Source organism: Amphiprion ocellaris, chromosome 11, assembly GCF_022539595.1.
Source record: "Amphiprion ocellaris isolate individual 3 ecotype Okinawa chromosome 11, ASM2253959v1, whole genome shotgun sequence".
Classification (NCBI taxonomy): domain Eukaryota; kingdom Metazoa; phylum Chordata; class Actinopteri; family Pomacentridae; genus Amphiprion; species Amphiprion ocellaris.
The window spans coordinates 31,086,456-31,103,607 of NC_072776.1; the positions used below are offsets into that span (position 1 = coordinate 31,086,456).

General features: G+C 36.1%; 1 protein-coding gene across 6 annotated transcripts in view; it reads left to right on the forward strand.

Moving 5' to 3' along the window:
• The first annotated feature begins 1,824 nt into the window (after nt 1–1,824).
• The window catches only part of lrch1 (leucine-rich repeats and calponin homology (CH) domain containing 1), a 129,504-nt gene continuing 114,176 nt past the window's right edge, over nt 1,825–17,152 (forward strand). For 2 of the 6 annotated variants that reach the window (XM_055015589.1, XM_055015590.1), the window contains exon 1: nt 1,825–2,221. In XM_055015589.1, coding sequence (XP_054871564.1) covers nt 2,005–2,221 — 217 coding nt within the window. In that variant the 5' untranslated portion in view covers nt 1,825–2,004. The remainder of the gene's footprint in view (nt 2,222–17,152) is intronic. The other 4 variants (XM_023264565.3, XM_023264566.3, XM_055015591.1 and 1 more) reach the window with 2 other exon arrangements.

Sequence of the window (17,152 nt, forward strand, 5' to 3'; positions counted from 1 at the left end):
ACACGCGCACACACACACACACACACACACACACACCTTTTACCTGTAACTGAGCTGCATTTTGCAACATTTACGGCTCCAGATGGTGCACATATTCAAAAATAAAAAGATTAACAAATAAACAAATGCTGACATGTATGTTACACTTTTATTGTTTACATTTGAAAAGATTTGTTGCACATGTACAATGACAAATTTCTATTGATAAAATTCTATTCTATTCTATTCGAAACATGTATTTACTTTACTTATTATTATTATTATTATTATTATTATTATTATTATTAATAATAATAATAATAATAATAATAATAATAATAATAATAATAATAATAATAATAATAATAATAATAATAATAATAATAATAATAATAATAATAAATATTGAGCAAATGAAAGAGAAAATTAGGTTAATCCATATTTTTAATGCTTTTGTAGAGAGTAAATTTTGAATCCATGCTTTTTATTTGCAACACAGTATCCTACACTGGGATATTGATGAAATAAGAAAAGATAAAACTTTACTAATCTGGAAGGAAATTTTTGTGAGAGTTGTTTCTCGGGAAAAAAAAGACATTATGTAAAAAAATGCAGCACCTAAAAAGTAGAAAAACAGTAAGATACAAGTGTGATATGTTACTGAAATAAAATTAAAAGCGAAAACAAGGCTAGAACAGAACAGTAAAAAGCAATGCTGGCAATTATACTGTGCCAATAAGTAGTATAACACATTAAAATGAGATGAGATTAAAATTTAAATATTACACATTACATGGACAGTGTTGTACATGAAATTAAATATTACACAAAACTGAAACTGAAATATTGTACCTGACAAATTAAATCATGAAGATAAAAAAGCTACACTTGGCACAGAAACTTATTTTGCACAAACTATTAAGAGAAGTAACATTGCTGATTATTTATGATTAGCTTAGTTGAATTAGAACGAGCTAAGAAGCTGCAGAAATGCTGAGTTCTGTGTTTTAGTCCAGCAGGTGTCGCTGTTCACTTCTTTAACACCTGCTCTTTAAAGCTGCAGCCTCTAGTGCGCAGCCGCAGTCATCAAGCTGCCCCAATTCTACAGTAATGCGGTGAGACCGGAAACACAGCTGACCTGTCTACAAAATAAAACCAGTGCCGTGTCTTGACCCCTGAATATTTTTTTTTTGTTTTTTTTTTTTTTACAGTTGTGACTAATCTTGTTGCCAATAATATATATATATTTATATATATATATCAATTTTAAATTCTGGTTTATTTTCGAATCCACTAGCATCCTTTATCAGTGTTCTTCATATTTTCTTACATTTCATCAACCAAAAAAAAATAATTGCTTGATCATTTTATATGTATGTAACATAAAATGTATTAATCTAAATTGTTAGTTCCTTCTATTACAGTGTTGCAAGTGTGCATCAAATATATGTTTTTTTTTTACTGTTATTTGAAATCAGCAAAAAATGTTTGTTGTTATTTTACAGGGTTTTAAATTTCGAATTACACTTTTTTTACTGTAGAAAATCAGAAAAGTCTCATTATTTTTACAGACATTTGCTGTATTAGAAAGAAAATATATGTATATTAAGGACTAAGAAATGATACAACAAATTTACTTTGCTTTATATACTTCTTTTCTTTTATTAAATTACTCATAACCTCTAGGAAAATAACAGGAAAAGTGCTCATTTACATACTAACCCATATTTAAAGCATAATAAAAAGATTGATTTTCATTTGGGACCTTTAACGTTTAATGTATGTGTTTTATGTTGAAATTTGGCCAGCGGATGCGGTGCCGCTGCTGCGTGTTTTGCCGCTTGATTCACCGCGCCGACGGACCAGACGCGGCGGCGACAATCACGGAGGAATCTGACCGCGCGGCACGGCTCGGTTCTCCGGGAAGTTAGAGCCCCGCTGCCCGCCTGAACGGTCGCTCAACCCGGCGTTCTCTCTCGGATACAACCGGACACACGCACACGAGCAGCTGAGAGGCGGAACACTATGGCGACGCTGGGACCGGAGTCGGCTCGTCCCGCTCTCGGTTCTTCCCCGTCGGTCCAGACGCACCTCGGCAGCGCCAACCTGCCGCCCAACCGGGGCTTGGAGCGGGCGCTGGAGGAGGCGGCGGCCAGCGGCGTCCTCAACCTCAGCTCCCGAAAGCTGAAGGAGTTCCCCCGGACGGCCGCCAACCACGACCTGACCGACACGGTGGAAGCAGGTAGGGGGGCTCCAGGGTTCTTCTTCGGGAGAGGGAGAGTGAGAGAGCGAACACCGGTGCGGGGCGGTAGCGGCTCCCCAGCAGCGGTTCACCTCCAGCGGTGCTTCCCGCAGCGTTGCCCGGGTAGCCGCGCCTCCTGCCCGGCTGCTGCTCGGTTGGTTGGTGGCTAACTTTGGCTCCTCCGTTCACCGGAGCTGACGGCAGCTGAGCGGCCACGTTCACCTCCGGTCGGTCGGTGGGAGACCCGCGTGTTCCTGGTGTGTCCGTGGGGATCCGCTGCAGTGGAAGTGGGCATCAGTGGGCCTCCTGTGGAAATCCCCCACACTTCCCTGTGATCCACTTGGATATTCTAAAGTTTCTACACTGTAATAATATAATAATAATAATAATAATAATAATAATAATAATAATAATAATAATAATAACAATAATTTTGCCAGTTTTCAACGTTCTTTTTTGTAAAACAGTTCGTGGTTATTTTAGATATCCCTCTTTAAAAAAAAAAACAATACTGGTAATGTCTAGATAAAATAAAAGGGAAAAAAGATTTACATGTTAACCCTAAAAACAAAGCAAAACAAAACAATAATGGTTAGCATGTATTTTAATATTTTTTTCTGCTGTTTTACCAGATATTTGTAAATAAACAAAACAGGGGAAATCTGTAAAATGACAGTTACATTTTTCTTGTTTCTCAATCTATATTATACATATTTATTTATTTATTTATTTATTTATTTCAAATAACAGCATATCTGTAAAACAATTAAATTTTTTTCCTGTTCAGATACAGCAAATTACGTTTTTTGTGTGGATATTATTTACAAATTTGACCTTTGTTTTTAGGGTTAACATAAATTAAAACATGTTTCTGTGATTTTACTAGATATTATATGTAAACTGCTAAAATTGGAAAAATCTGTAAAATAACATTAAAAAAAAAAAAAAAAAGCCCCAATCTTTACTACAGATAACATTCCTTTTAAATAATGGCAAATATCTGTAATGGTTTTTAAGAAAATAGTCCAATTTGAACCCTAAATATTGGTAAAGAACAAATGACGAGTTGTGTGGTTTTTTGTTGTTGTTTTACAATGTTTTAAATTTCTAATTTCACAGGTTTTTATTGTACAAAATCAGAAAAAGTATTATTTTACAGACACTTGCTGTATTGGAAAGAAAATATACGTATATTAAGGACCAAGAAATGGTACGAAAAAATGTACTTTGCTTTGCATGTTTCTTTTCTTTTCTTAAATTACTCATGACATCTAGTAAAATAACAGGAAAAGTGTTCATTTACATTTTAACCCATATTTAAAAGCAAGCACATGTTTGAGCATCAAATATGCCTTTTTAAAAATCTGTATTTTAATCATAAAATATTAAACAAATTAACAGATATTTGCAAGAAAAAACATGTTAAAGAAAAATAGTAAAAAAAAAACCAAAAAAGAAAAACGTCACTGTTTTACACAATTTTTTGTTCTGTTAATTTTCAAATTAATATCTAATAAAGTAACAGAAAAAATTAACTTATTTAATAAATAAATATAAAAATGATATCCACACAAAAAGTCTGTTTTTTTAATAAATTACAAGTTGTTCTATTTATATTATATTATATTATATTATATTATATTATATTATATTATATTATATTATATTATATTATATTATATTATATTATGTTATGTTATATTATATTAGGCATTTTAAATTTGCTAAAAAATATTATTTTAAATTTTGAAAAATAGAAATAAACTCTCCAAATGTCTTGTTTTGTCCACAACCTAAGTATATTCACAGAGAAGGAAAGAAACCAGAAAATATTAATATTTAAGAAGCTGAAATCAGAGAATTTTAACTATTTTTCTCCTTAAGAAATGACTAAAACAGGTTAATTTAAAAACATTGATGGTTGCAACTCTGCTCTGCCTGGATCTTGCTGAACCAGAACAATCAGCAGCAACATTTACTCAGAGCTTTAACTTCAGTTTATTATCTGTAGACCAGAATCCTTCCTACCGTGTGGTTTGGTGACTCCATCCATTTATGTGCTTCTGTTTCTGCAGTATTTTGATTGTTAAACGGGCTTTGTGTTGGGTTTGAGCGGTTGTGTGTTGTGGAACTGGCCGGTTTTCATCATTTCAGCAGCTCTGACCTGCTGCCTAGATTCAAATGGTAGTTTTCAGTACATGGCGGCGATTATATGGATCCATCAGCGCAAATTTTGGAGAACGGGTCAGTTAAGCTGATTTGCTTTAATGTGCAGGAAATCAGAGATGACTGTAGGCTGGTGGCAGCGTCACGATTTAAAGGCTCAGTTCACACAATATTTTTACAGATTTTACTCTAGTTTCTCAATGTAGATGTTTTTAATTGACTGTCTGCTGTTATTTATCTGGATTATATCAATTAAAAAGCCCATGTCATGCTTTTTTAAAGTGGTTTTCACCTTTTCTTTCAGTGTGTTATAGGTTTTATGTGCATTTTAAAGGTCTGCAAACTCACAAAACCCATAAAAACACTGCTGTTTACCTACCTGAAACACGTTGTTGAAGTCCTGGCTTTTCTTCTGGTACTTGTCTACATCATCATGTAACACATTTGCATAAAGCATGCAGAGTAGCTAGTTTGGCATAGAAAAAGCAGCAGTTCCTTTGCATTATGTCTTTTCCAGAGGTACTTCTGCTCCAGCTGCATCCTTATAGTCGGATATTTGGGGTGATAGTACAAAAATCAACTTCGCCTCGCTATGCTCAGGCCTGGTGTCACTTCTTGGGAATTTAATTTTCACTTTTCTTTCAGAGTTTTGCACCCTTGAACCAAAATTTCAGTTTTTTCCTGACACCCGGACATTAGTATCTAATTTAAGTCATCAAGAGATACAACTGTGTAAAGTCTTGTGTCCTCAGCGTAACTGTGGAATCAGATGCTGACTTAAAGATGAAAAAGTAGTAGTGGCCCTGGCATTGATCCTTGGGGAACTCCACGGGTTATTTAACCTTTATCACCGGGAACATGTAGCGGGTGCCCGTTAGCATAACTTAAAAATACAAAAAAAATAAAATAAAAAAACAAACTAATTTTGCATAAAATATCTTGTAAAAATCTGTGAACATCAGAAAGAGGTCGCATGACTACATAGCCAAATACTCTCTAGTATCTGGGTTACATTTTGAAACAGGTACTACGTACTACTGACAAATAACACTACATTCCATAGTAGTTTGCAGTTAAAATTGTTAAATCATCCTATTTTCCAGCATATTATCACAGGCATTTAGACAGAGAGTGACATAAAGTGGTACAACAATATAGAAAATGTTTAAAGCTTGTACAATATGTTGTAGTAGACCTATAAAAGTATGAATGTTAAAGGTATGCAAGCTTAATAAGCAAAAAGTACACAAAAAATAACTGCTGTTCTCCTGTTACTTATCTATATCATCATGTAACACATTTGCATAATGTCAGCCTAGCGGCTAGTTAAGCAACCTAAGAATGATCAGTTTCTTTGCATTTGGTCTTTTCTAGCGCTACTATTTCTAAAGCTATGGCCTAGTTCTTAGATATCTGGTATTATAGTGTGAAACTGACATTGCCTCACTTGGCTCAGCTGACCAATCAGAGCAAATCTGGCATTTTTTAAAAAACAGCATCACAAAAAAGTGCTGCAGCAGCATACAGTACAAGAAACATTTTCAAAGCCTGTAAAATATGTTGTTGTAAACCTGTAGAAGTATGTATGGACACGAAAAAGACGCTGTTTACTTTCCTGGAATGGCTTGTTAAAGTCCTAGCTTTTTTTTTTTTAAAATGTAGTTTTCCTCTTCAGTGGTGTGAGCAACACAGCCTGAATTCTGAAGTCTTCTCTGTTCAGAGCTGCATAAATAAGAAGGTCAGCTGAGCTACAGTCGGACCGGAGAGTCTCGGTGACGTTACGTTGCTGCACTTCGCTCTCCAACTTTGTTTATGTACACTAAAAAAGAAATGTGGCTTACATAACCGCAGTGGATCACGTTTACAGAAACACTCAGCAGGAAGAAGGAAAGCGAAGGAATGATTCTGCAGCTTTTCCAATCAGAGCTGCTGGATTTTTGTCCCACTTTTACACAAACTTGCTTCACTTTCTCAGCATTTACCTGCAATTTGTTAGTTGTCTTGTGTGTGTCTGTGGTTTCTGTTTGTAGCTGTAGTGTTAAATGTTATTAAAATTCACAGAATCTTAAATCTGGATCAAGGTTTATCCTAATTAATCTGGTCCAGCACAGACCACAGAAAGGTCCGTCATTAGAAACCCTAATCAGACCCCAGCGTCTTCTTCATAAACACTTGTATTTATATTTATTATAGCACTAAATGTGGTTCGGCTGCAGCTAATGTTTGATTTTATTATCAGACAAACTGTCATTTATTATTGTTTTTAACAAGAAGTCACGAGTTTATAAATTATCAAAAAATATTGAAAAATATACATAATTATATCCTGAATGATTAATTGCTAATTGATTTTACTACCTAAATATTATAATTTACAATTCACAGCGTGGAATTAAGCTGAAAAGTCCCTGAATATTTGTCATTTGACTGGTGGTCGTAGCTGAGTCAATTTTAACTTCACAGTTGTGCCAATGAGTGCAGAATTATTTGTTTTTTACAGAATCTGCTTCACTTAAACGATATATTTTTGGCAAATTTTCAAATGAGACTCTTAGAATATAGTGAATTTGGTTAAATATTGTGATTTTAAGCTTAGAATTGATTACGTTTCCTAACAAAATTCAGCGGTTATGTTTTACAAAGGAAAGTTGATTTTCTTTGATTATTTATTTAACAAAAATGGAAAGAAATCTGTGATCAAGTGGCCACAGATGTCGCCAACACTGGAAAAAATGGTGGTGACTCTACCAACTATGTGTTCCTACTTAAATATTATAATTTGCTTTCATGCTTGTCATAGCCTGCAATTCAGCCAATAAGTCACTGAATATTTGTCATGTGACTGTTGGTCGTAGTTGAGTCATTTCAAGCTTCACAGTTGTCCCAAAGACTGCAGAATTTTTTGTTTTTAACAAAATGTGCTTCAATCAAACTGTTTATTTTTGGCAAATTTCCAAACGAGACTCTTAGAATAAAATGAATTTAGTAAAATATTGTGATTTTAAGCTAAGATTTGTTTGCATTTCTAGACGGAATGACTCCTCACAGATGTGTTTGGAAAGTTTAAAATTCAACAGCTTTGTTTTACACTTTGTGGCTCTGGTTATTGGTCTCACTTTTGGTGATTTCGTAGAGATCTTTTAAAACTCCTGCCAGTAAAGTGTTGAACTGGTGAGAAGACTGATTTAGCTCATTGCTGAGGCACAACTCTGGAAACTCTCAGCATAGTTTTACTTTTAATTCGGGGCTTGGCGTCTGCGTCTGACTATGCTAATAAAAACCTTAATTTTCATCCAGTCGCTGCACTTTTTGCACAGTTGACAGCAAACATGTAGCTGCAGTTTCCTCTTATATCCTGCATCATGTGTGAGGCTTCAGATTAACTCGTATTTACATCATCAGTGTTGGTTTAACAGCTCGCTGAATTAAAAACAAGCAGCAAATCCTGCAGCCAGGAGTGTGACAGGGCTTATAGGATTCATGCATTAGACGCATATGCCTGAGCAAAAAAAAAAGCTCTAGAAATCCCTCTGAGAGCATCAGTGTAGTAAACGGTGAAGATGGAGTCGTCCCTGATCACACGATAACTATGATCAACGCCCGTGAAATGAAATTAGATGAACGGCGTGAGTCACTGACAGATGAACGCACATAAACATCAGCCGATGTGCACACACACAAGCAAAGACTCACACTGAGCTTCAGCCTAGTTTCATATCAGCAGCACACAAGCCTCGACTTGTAGTGAAGCTGGAGCTGGTTTCTTCACACCTTCCCCCCACCGACGCCTCCTCGTACGAAGACGAGGGTTTCTGCTGGTTGGTAGCTGGTCTGAAAAGGGTCTAACCGAAATATAACGTGAAGGAAAAAACACAAAACCAAGGATTCTTCTATTTAATGCTCAATAAATTCTCATGTAAACATCACAGAGCCACAGTTAAAGGCCTAAACAGGACATTTGTGCCATTAAACACTCAATTTTCTTTCAAAAATGTAATTTGCTCTTTATTTTTTAACCTCAGCTGTGTCCGAAATCACTTACTATATAATGTTTTTGCCATTTCGTAGTGCTGTCTGAATGTTCTAATTGTTACACCCTATATAGTCACCCAAGGTATCCCACAATGCCCCAGGAAATGTGTAGTATGTATCAACATGCAGTGAAGGAGAATATCAGCTGGATGAGTAAACCAGTTCAGGATTGATGGCATTTCTACAGATTTATGACATATTTTATAGCATTAAGGTATATTTTATGTATATTTAAAGATGTATTTTCTAGCTTGTGAAGACATATTTTATAATATTAAGATGCATTTTATAGTGTTAAGACGTATTTTCTAGCTTGTAAAGACGTATTTTAAAGTATTAAGATGTATTTTATAGTGTTAAGATGTATTTTCTAGCTTGTAAAGACGTGTTTTAAAGTATTAAGATGTATTTTAAAGTGTTGAAGCGTATTTTCTGGCATTAAGACATTTTATACTGTTAAGATGTATTTTATTGTGTTAAGACAAAATTTATGGTGTTAGGGATGTATTTTATTGTGTTAAGACGTATTTTCTAGCTTGTGAATACGTATTTTAAAATGTTAAGATGTATTTTATAGTATTAAGATGTATGTTCTAGCGTTAAAATGTATTTTATAGTGTTAAGACGTATTTTCTATGGAATTTATCGTATTTAAATATGTACCTTTGTCAAAATGACAACCTGCAAGAGACAAATCCATGAGTTATGACGCGAAAATATTAGAATTTAGCAATAATCATTTGTTTTAATATGTTTAATAGAAGCTGATCGATGTATCACAAAACAAACATAGAAAAAAGTTATCTTCATTCATTAATTTTGAGAAAAATACTAAATATAATATAAATTTATCACAAAAACACCAGTAAGTTCACTACTATAGCTGACATCGATCTGCATTTGTAGGTTTTCCCACATAGTTCACTATATCGTTGAATTTCTGGCTGTTTTATTTGTTTTGTTCTATTTTTTGGTGAATATTTAAATTTAGACAAATGGAATAAAATTATTTTTGATGAAAGATCCTAATTTTAAGCTTTGATTTTGTCAATTTCCCCAAAAGAACCACACACATGATTAGTTCAAGGACCGTTGTAAATCTGAAAATCTAGCTATTCTTTCTGTTTACAGTTACAGTTTCTGGTTTGAACAAATGGTGTAATTTTGACACTTTTATAGGGACCACATGCTTGTCATTCCCACCAGCAGGTTTAGGGGTTGTAGTAGGAATTGGAAAGCTTCAAACTATTACACTTCTTGTCCACGAGGGTATCTAAATTCACACTGATGTCTGAAAATACTACATTTTATATCAACACAAGCTGCATTTGGTTGTAACAGGACTGGAAGTAATTTAAGAAATTGCAAAACAACAGTAAGACCCAAAAAGTTCTGATTTTGCAAGTTTGTAGCTTCTAACTTGCCAATATCTTACATGTAAAGAAGCTCTAGATGCTGACATCCACACATCTGAAGAAACTGCAGAATGTGGTTAAAAATTAATAAAATGGGACGTATTTTCAGACGGTTTCTTCTCCGAAGACTTTCATAACATTACATGTGGTTGTCAACAGGGAAAGTGACAGAAGTCGTTGAGTTAACAATAAAAAAAACAGGTCTTGAGAATATTTCGACGTTGGTGAGAAAGCAGAAGAAGCCAGAGAAGTTATCTGGATACAGATCACGTGTTAATGCTATATAAAGAGCAGTGTTTCTCATTAATAGTGGATAGTATCAATGTGGTCTGAGAGATTCACTGAACACTTGGTCTTTTAGGGGACTTTTTAAAGGTGGTTGGTTTCACTTGTGTCCAGAAACTGAAAGTCGAAGGAAGGTGATTTCCAAACCAAACCGACCGGTCAGTCTGCTCAGCAAGTGCCAAACCACGACTGTGTTTTTGATGTGGTGTTTAACTGGCAAACAGCTGAGGTTTTAAAATTAAACATGTGGGTTACTTCTGAGGAACAACATTTTTTACTTTTGTGATTAACTACAGCATTGATTTCCTACTGATTTCCTTGTTTCATTTCATTATGTGATTTCTCTTGAAAACATGTTAACAGGTAGTGAAATTTAGAGGCAAACTGATGGTTTATGGCTGTTATATTTTACATGCAAATCACAATTTCCCACATTCAGTTGTCTTGTTTTGTGTAACCAGCAATCCATTACCCTCAAATATTTAATTTAATATCATAGGTGTCCAAAGAAACTAGTAAATGTTCACATTGGTTGGGTAATCCGTTGGTTATGTTTCCATCCTCTTTAGAGTTTCTTGTATCTGAAACAATCAGCAGTCCAAAACCCAAAATTTAGATTATTGTTTGTGACTTTGTGCCATCTCTGGACTTGCTGGACTTCAGTCTGTTTTTTTTCACCATGATGTTGGCAGTTTTTCTTGTTTTTCACTGCTGTTGCATGGCTTTGTGTGTGATGTGGTACTTTAACTTGCATACAGTTGAGGATTTAAAATTAAACATGGTTTAGTTTTTTTGTATGTACGTGATAATCTACATCATTGATTTGCTACGGATTTTCTTTATTTCATTACCTGTGCAATGATGTAATTTTTGCTGTTTTGAACACTCTTCTAAACATGTTAATAGGAAGTTAAATTTAGAGCCAAACTGATGGTTTATGGCTGTCATATCTTACATGCAAATCACAATTTCCCACATTCAGTTGTCTTGTGTAACCAGCAATCCATCACCCACAAATATTTAATTTAATATCATAAATGTCCAAAGAAACTAGTAAACATTGACATTCTGGGAGGCTGGAATCAGAATCTGGTCATTATCAATAAATCCATTGCAGATGTTTCCATCCTCTTTAGAGTTTCCTGTATTCGAAGGGGACACCATCGTCCAATGAGCAGTCCAAAATCCAAAATTTGTATTATTGCTTGTGACTTTGCTTGTGTCTGTTATTTATTTTTTTCCACATTGTTGGCACATTTTGTTCTTTTTTGTTGCTGTTGCACAGTTCTATGTGTGACTGCCAAGTGCATGCCCATCTACATCATTGATTTCTAACTGATTTTCTTTGATTAACTTGCCATATTTTGTATGCAAACCACAATTTCCCACATTTAGTTGCCTTGCTCAATGTGAGCAGTAGTCCAAGACTCACAAATATGTACTTTAATGTCACAGATGTCCAAAGAAACTGGTAATTAATCCACATTTTGGGAGGCTGGAATCCGTTGGTGATGTTTCCTTCCTCTTTAGAGTTTCTTGTAGCTGGAGATGACATCTTGAAATTCTGTGTTTTGTCCAAAATCGAAGTAGTCTGTTGCATGTTCAGCGTGTTGAACTTGTTCCAGCTTGTTTTTTATGAAATTTTCCAGTTTTTATGGCTTGCTTTGTTGCCACGCTTGTTTGGATTATTGCTTGAGGCTTTTTATGACCTTTCTGGACTTGCTGGACTTCTGCTTTGTTTTTTTTGTTTTTTGGCTTGTCTCGTGTGAGCAACAATCCAGCCCCCACAAATATTGAATTTAATATCATAGTTGTCTAAAGAAACAGTAAATATTCATGTTGGTTGGTCAATCCATTGGTTATGTTTCCATCCTCTTTAGAGCTTCTTATAGCTGGCAGTCCAAAATCCCAAAAAACGTCTGTATTTGCAGTACCTTGAACTTGCTTGTTTTTAAAATACTCCAGTTTTTTATAGATTTCTCTGTTTTCACACTTCTTTGAATTGTCGCTCGGGACTTTTTGTGTCTTCTGTGGACTTTTTTTGCCCTGTTTTTGGCACTTTTTGGTCTTTTTTTTGCTGCTGTGCGTGACGACATTTGCACAGGAAACAGAAGATGATGTACTGGATAATGAAATTGACTTCTTTGAGTGTAAAAAATGGCTGCAGGAATTAATCTGAACTTTTTATTTACCGCTGATGGACTTGAACCAGGTCGTCAGGCAGCAATGGATCCGAAAATGGATCTGAAAGTGGCGAGGAAGGTGGCAGATGGCAGCAATGGGTGGTGCCATCCTAGTCACTGTACAGTAAAGGAACATTTCTGTGCAGGACATGCCATCTTGGGTGTTGTTTATATCCCTTTTTTTTGCCAAATTCCTGTAACATCGTCCACTCTGCCACTGCAAAACGCCAGTGATGTTTCATAGTCTTGCAGTTTAGTTCAGTTCTAATTATATAGCGCCGGTTCACAACACGAGTCATTTCACTGCGCTTAAAACACAGAAAGGTCAAGACCTCACAATGTTTTATTATAGAGAGAAACCCAAGAATTCCCCTCAAGCATGCACGTGGTGAAAGTGGAGAGCAAAAACATTTTCGTTTTTTGCTCAGCAAAAATGCTCACAAATAAGAAACTGGACCATTAGATTGTTTTGCTGAAAAGATGCCTTTAACAAGAAAGTGTAGTTGCGGATTAACTTTCAGCTGTAGTCCTAGTAGCGTGGGCGTTTCATCAGTTTCATTCTTAGCAGCACAACAGTTTTACTATTTGTTCTTCTGCCGTTTCTGCTACAGAAAACCGCTGCCTGGAGACGGAGGAGTAATAGAAAAACTATTCAGCTGTACTCTGTTCTGTTCCACAATGCAGAAATTGACAGGCTATCGGATATTAACACAGTGGGGTTTTATGTGTGTGCATTAGCTCAGCAGCAGCCTGCTTCCCACCACGTTCCCAGGCCCAGACAATACGCATTTCTGCAGCGTTTGGCAGTTTTTCAATGGACTCGCACACATACAGACACACACATAGTTCAGCTTTATACTGTATGTGTGGATGTTGACAGAAACAACATCATCAGTGTGTGTCTAAAGTAAAGGGCGAATGTTTAAGGCCCGTAAAATATTTTGATTCTTCTTCAGTGATGCCAAAGTGATTAATCTAGTTACATACCTGCAAACTTTGTACTTATATTTAGTATTTGCAGCAAGCACCTACACCACAAGTCTACTATTACAGTGTGTAAATGCAGATTTAAACAACAAGATATCTTGCATTTTGATGAATGCAATATATTTATTTTCACGATACATACTGAGCATCTTTAGTATAGGCGAGGGCTGCAAATTTGGAATAATTCTCTTCTTAATTGGCAGTTTTACCAATCAATGGTTATGGACACGCTGTCTTTGTTGATCCTGGTTGGTTCCTAAGGCATGAGCTGTGACTGGAGACCATTAAGCATCACAGAGAGTCTTAGTCATGGTGGCCCTTTACTAGCTAAACCATTGCAATAATGGATAGACATGCACAAACGACATACTTTGCTGTCATATTTGATCCTGGTTGGTTTCCAAGGCGTGAGCTATGACCAGAGAACATTAAGCGTCACATGGAGTCTTTGTCATGGTGGCCCTTTGCTAGCTAATCCATTGCATTAATGGATAGACACACACAAACGACATACTTTTAGTTCCATGAAGTGATCTGGGGAAGAGTTTTTCCACATTTCAACACCATTGGATTCCAAATATCGGAAAGATGCCAAATATCGGCCACGATAATCAGCCTGTCCCTGACTTTAACAAATTGATAAAACCAGCAATTTTACGTATGAAAAGGGTTATAAATGAGGGCTATAAAAACGTATCTTCAGCTACAAGAGGGACCAGGAGGCCTTCAGCTAATGTCAGCATCATGGAGTCAGTCTGGGATTACATGCAGAGATCTACGACAGATTATGATTATTTTAAACCTCGTATGGATGAAGTCAAGCTGCTGTCTTTATCGTGATGCTGTAGGGCGTCAGAAAGATAAGCTCATATCTTCAGCACCACAGGAAGGGTGTGAGAAATGTTTGAAAGACGCAGTAAGATGTGAATACAGTGTGTTTTTAGTGTGTGGATGGATGCCTGATGTGTGTCTGAGGCCTGATTTATCTCCCCTGAGTTTATGACCCCTGACTTCCTCTACCTCGGCGCTCTTCCTTCCCTTTCATTTACTACACGCTCACACAGGAAGCTGTGGATTTCCAGGAATGCGTTGGGGTGTTAGGTTAGAGGAGGGTCTATCCGCTCGGTCTTCCCGCCACACCTGAACGTAACGACAGCTGCCACGGAAACACACACCCTCCGACACAACATACACCCTCGGTTTTATAATAGGGAGGGAACTGAAGCTAACCACATTTGCTGCCACAGGGTGTTTGCTTTTGAGGTGTTAAAAACAAGTTTCCAATCAACAAATTCTGACAATTCTAATCCAATGAACCCAAAACTTATTGGCATCTTTTAAAGGCATTTTACATTTTTAAACAATCTCCATGATTACAGCATTAATCAGAGCTAGAAACTATAAAAACAGAAAAAACTGTCAAATTTTTAACTTTCAGATGGTCTTTGGTCTAAACATCTGTCTGAAACTTTTAGTAATTTGAGCATGAAATCATATTTTATCAAAATTGCCTCATTCTACATCTCTCATTTAAAAAATCAAAAGAATTAAAGCATTTGCTGTAAGTAGATTCTGCACAAACCAAAAAAAATCTGCAGTCTTTGTTCCTTCCAAAAAGCACTGAGTGTCTCAGCTGTGACCAACAGTCATGCAACCAAAATTCAGGGAGTTTTAGGCTGAACTGCAGGCAGTTTTTACACCGAGCAGATAGGAGACAAGTATGAAAACAAATGAGAGAAACTGAAAGCAAAATAAAACATTCATAAACAGTACAATAAATGCAGTATTGCTCAAAAACAGTATACAGAGGAGGTGCTAAAAGAATCACAATTTTAGCCAACAAATTCTGACAATTCTCACCATTTGAACCACAAAACCCACTGACTTTTATTTTCTTAAAGGCATTTTATATTTTAATCACCAAGATTACACCATTTATCAGAGCCAGAAACTATAAAAACAGAAAGCACTGTCAGATTTTCAACTTTAAGGTGATATTTGCTCTACACATCTGTCAGAAAACTTTGCCAAGTTTGAGCTTAAAATCTAATATTTCATCAAACTGAACTGCAGGCAGTGTTTACTCTGAGCAGAGAGATGAAAGGCAGGGAAACGAGCCAGACATACTAAATGCAAATTAAAGTGTTCTTGATCAATAAAATAAATGCAGCATGGCTCAGAAACAGTAAACAGAGGAGCAAGTTGTTGGAAGATACATTCAGCATGGTGAAATATTTTTGTAGAGTCATTATGCAGAGTGGTGGGAAAAATGTCGAGTTTATAGAAGTTGCAATTTATTTTTTTCCTTTTTAAAAAATAATTTACGGCATTATAATTTTGTTGAATTGCACAAAGGCCACTTTTAAGTTCTTGTTGTTTCCATAAAGGTGCAGGAAAACGCTCAGAAACTGCTTCGGTTTTAGAGATTTAAGTAGAAAAACCCCAGAAATGTCCAAAAATAGCTGCAGAATTCTAGCTGACATTAGGTTCAGTGTCACAGTTTGTGTAACCCTGACCTTGAACCTCATGAATACCAGCTTCAACATCACCCTTTACCTTAATCTTCACCTCACAGCTCCTCCTATTGATGTAACCCTGTGAGGGGGAGGGTCAGCGCCTCATGCATAGTGAATGAAGCAGTTAATGGAGCGCCTAATGGTTTTCTCTCATAGGAGCCAACAGCTACAGAGACGAACCGCGAACAGAAGGAGATCAGAGAGGAACACAGTGGACTGAAGCTGAAAACACAATCAGCCTGGGCAGAATGAAGGTCGACTCTTGTCAGCCTGGATTTGGGCAGAAACCTGCAATACTGCATGTAATGGAAAGTGTAGAGCAGAATAGAGGCGGTAAATTAATTCTCGGGTTCACCGTTGCAATGGTTGCCTGTCTTTGTTGATTTGATGCCTTTATAGGGCATTGATTTGTGTTTAATTTATGCATCATTTAAATTTTACGCTTTAGTTTTTGTTTTGCTCTGGCTGCTGTGTTAGGGTTCTTAAGCTCCAAGGTTTCATTAATCAAAGGATAATTAGGATTATTGCCAGTTAGGTCTTCACATACGAGGAATTTAATGTTCTTTGGTGCACAACATTAAACTCTGACAAGTAGAACCTTTTTAAAGAAGGATCTAAAAGGTTTGCAAAAAAGGCAAGTGAGTGCTACAGGACAAAAAAGAAGCTTGTGTAGTATTTCCAAGGAACAGTAAATCAAAGCAATAGAGATATGTACAGTGTGCAGGAATGTGCAAATTATTTGCCTGCAAAGGTGCAAAATTACTCAATATATGGTGCAAACAAATTAAGATGTGCATAGGATGGTAATAAAAAGCTGTGAAGTACTGTAGCGCTTTGAGTAAAAGTCTATGAGGAAGATTTAACTGAAGCCGAAGCAATTATTTGATTAGTCGAATGGAATCTGTTTTGGTTTTAGATTAATTGGTTGCCAAATTCTTAGCTTTGACTTCGTGCCGCTTTTGTTAAAGAATAATCAAATTTCAAATACATTTAGAATTGCATTGCCCCATTTATTTCATTATTTTAAGAGAAAAATAAGACAATATAGTGTTTATTTATCAAATGAAGTGCAACAAAAGAAGTCATTGACTATATATGGCTGTGCTAGCAAACTGAAGTGGAAAATGGCCTCTTTTCCAGTGGCTTTGGCAATGTAAAAGATGTTTCCTCCAGTGGTGGATGAGAAACTACACTACACAATGAAGCTAAGCTGAAGTTGACTTGTGATTATCTGTAAAGACACTCTAAGGTGGAGATGCTGGTCCTCTGACCGCCCAGAAACAGGAAGCGACTGCTTCCCCACCTCATTGTTTTCAGGAGACAACGGCTCAGATTTTTTCCTGTCAG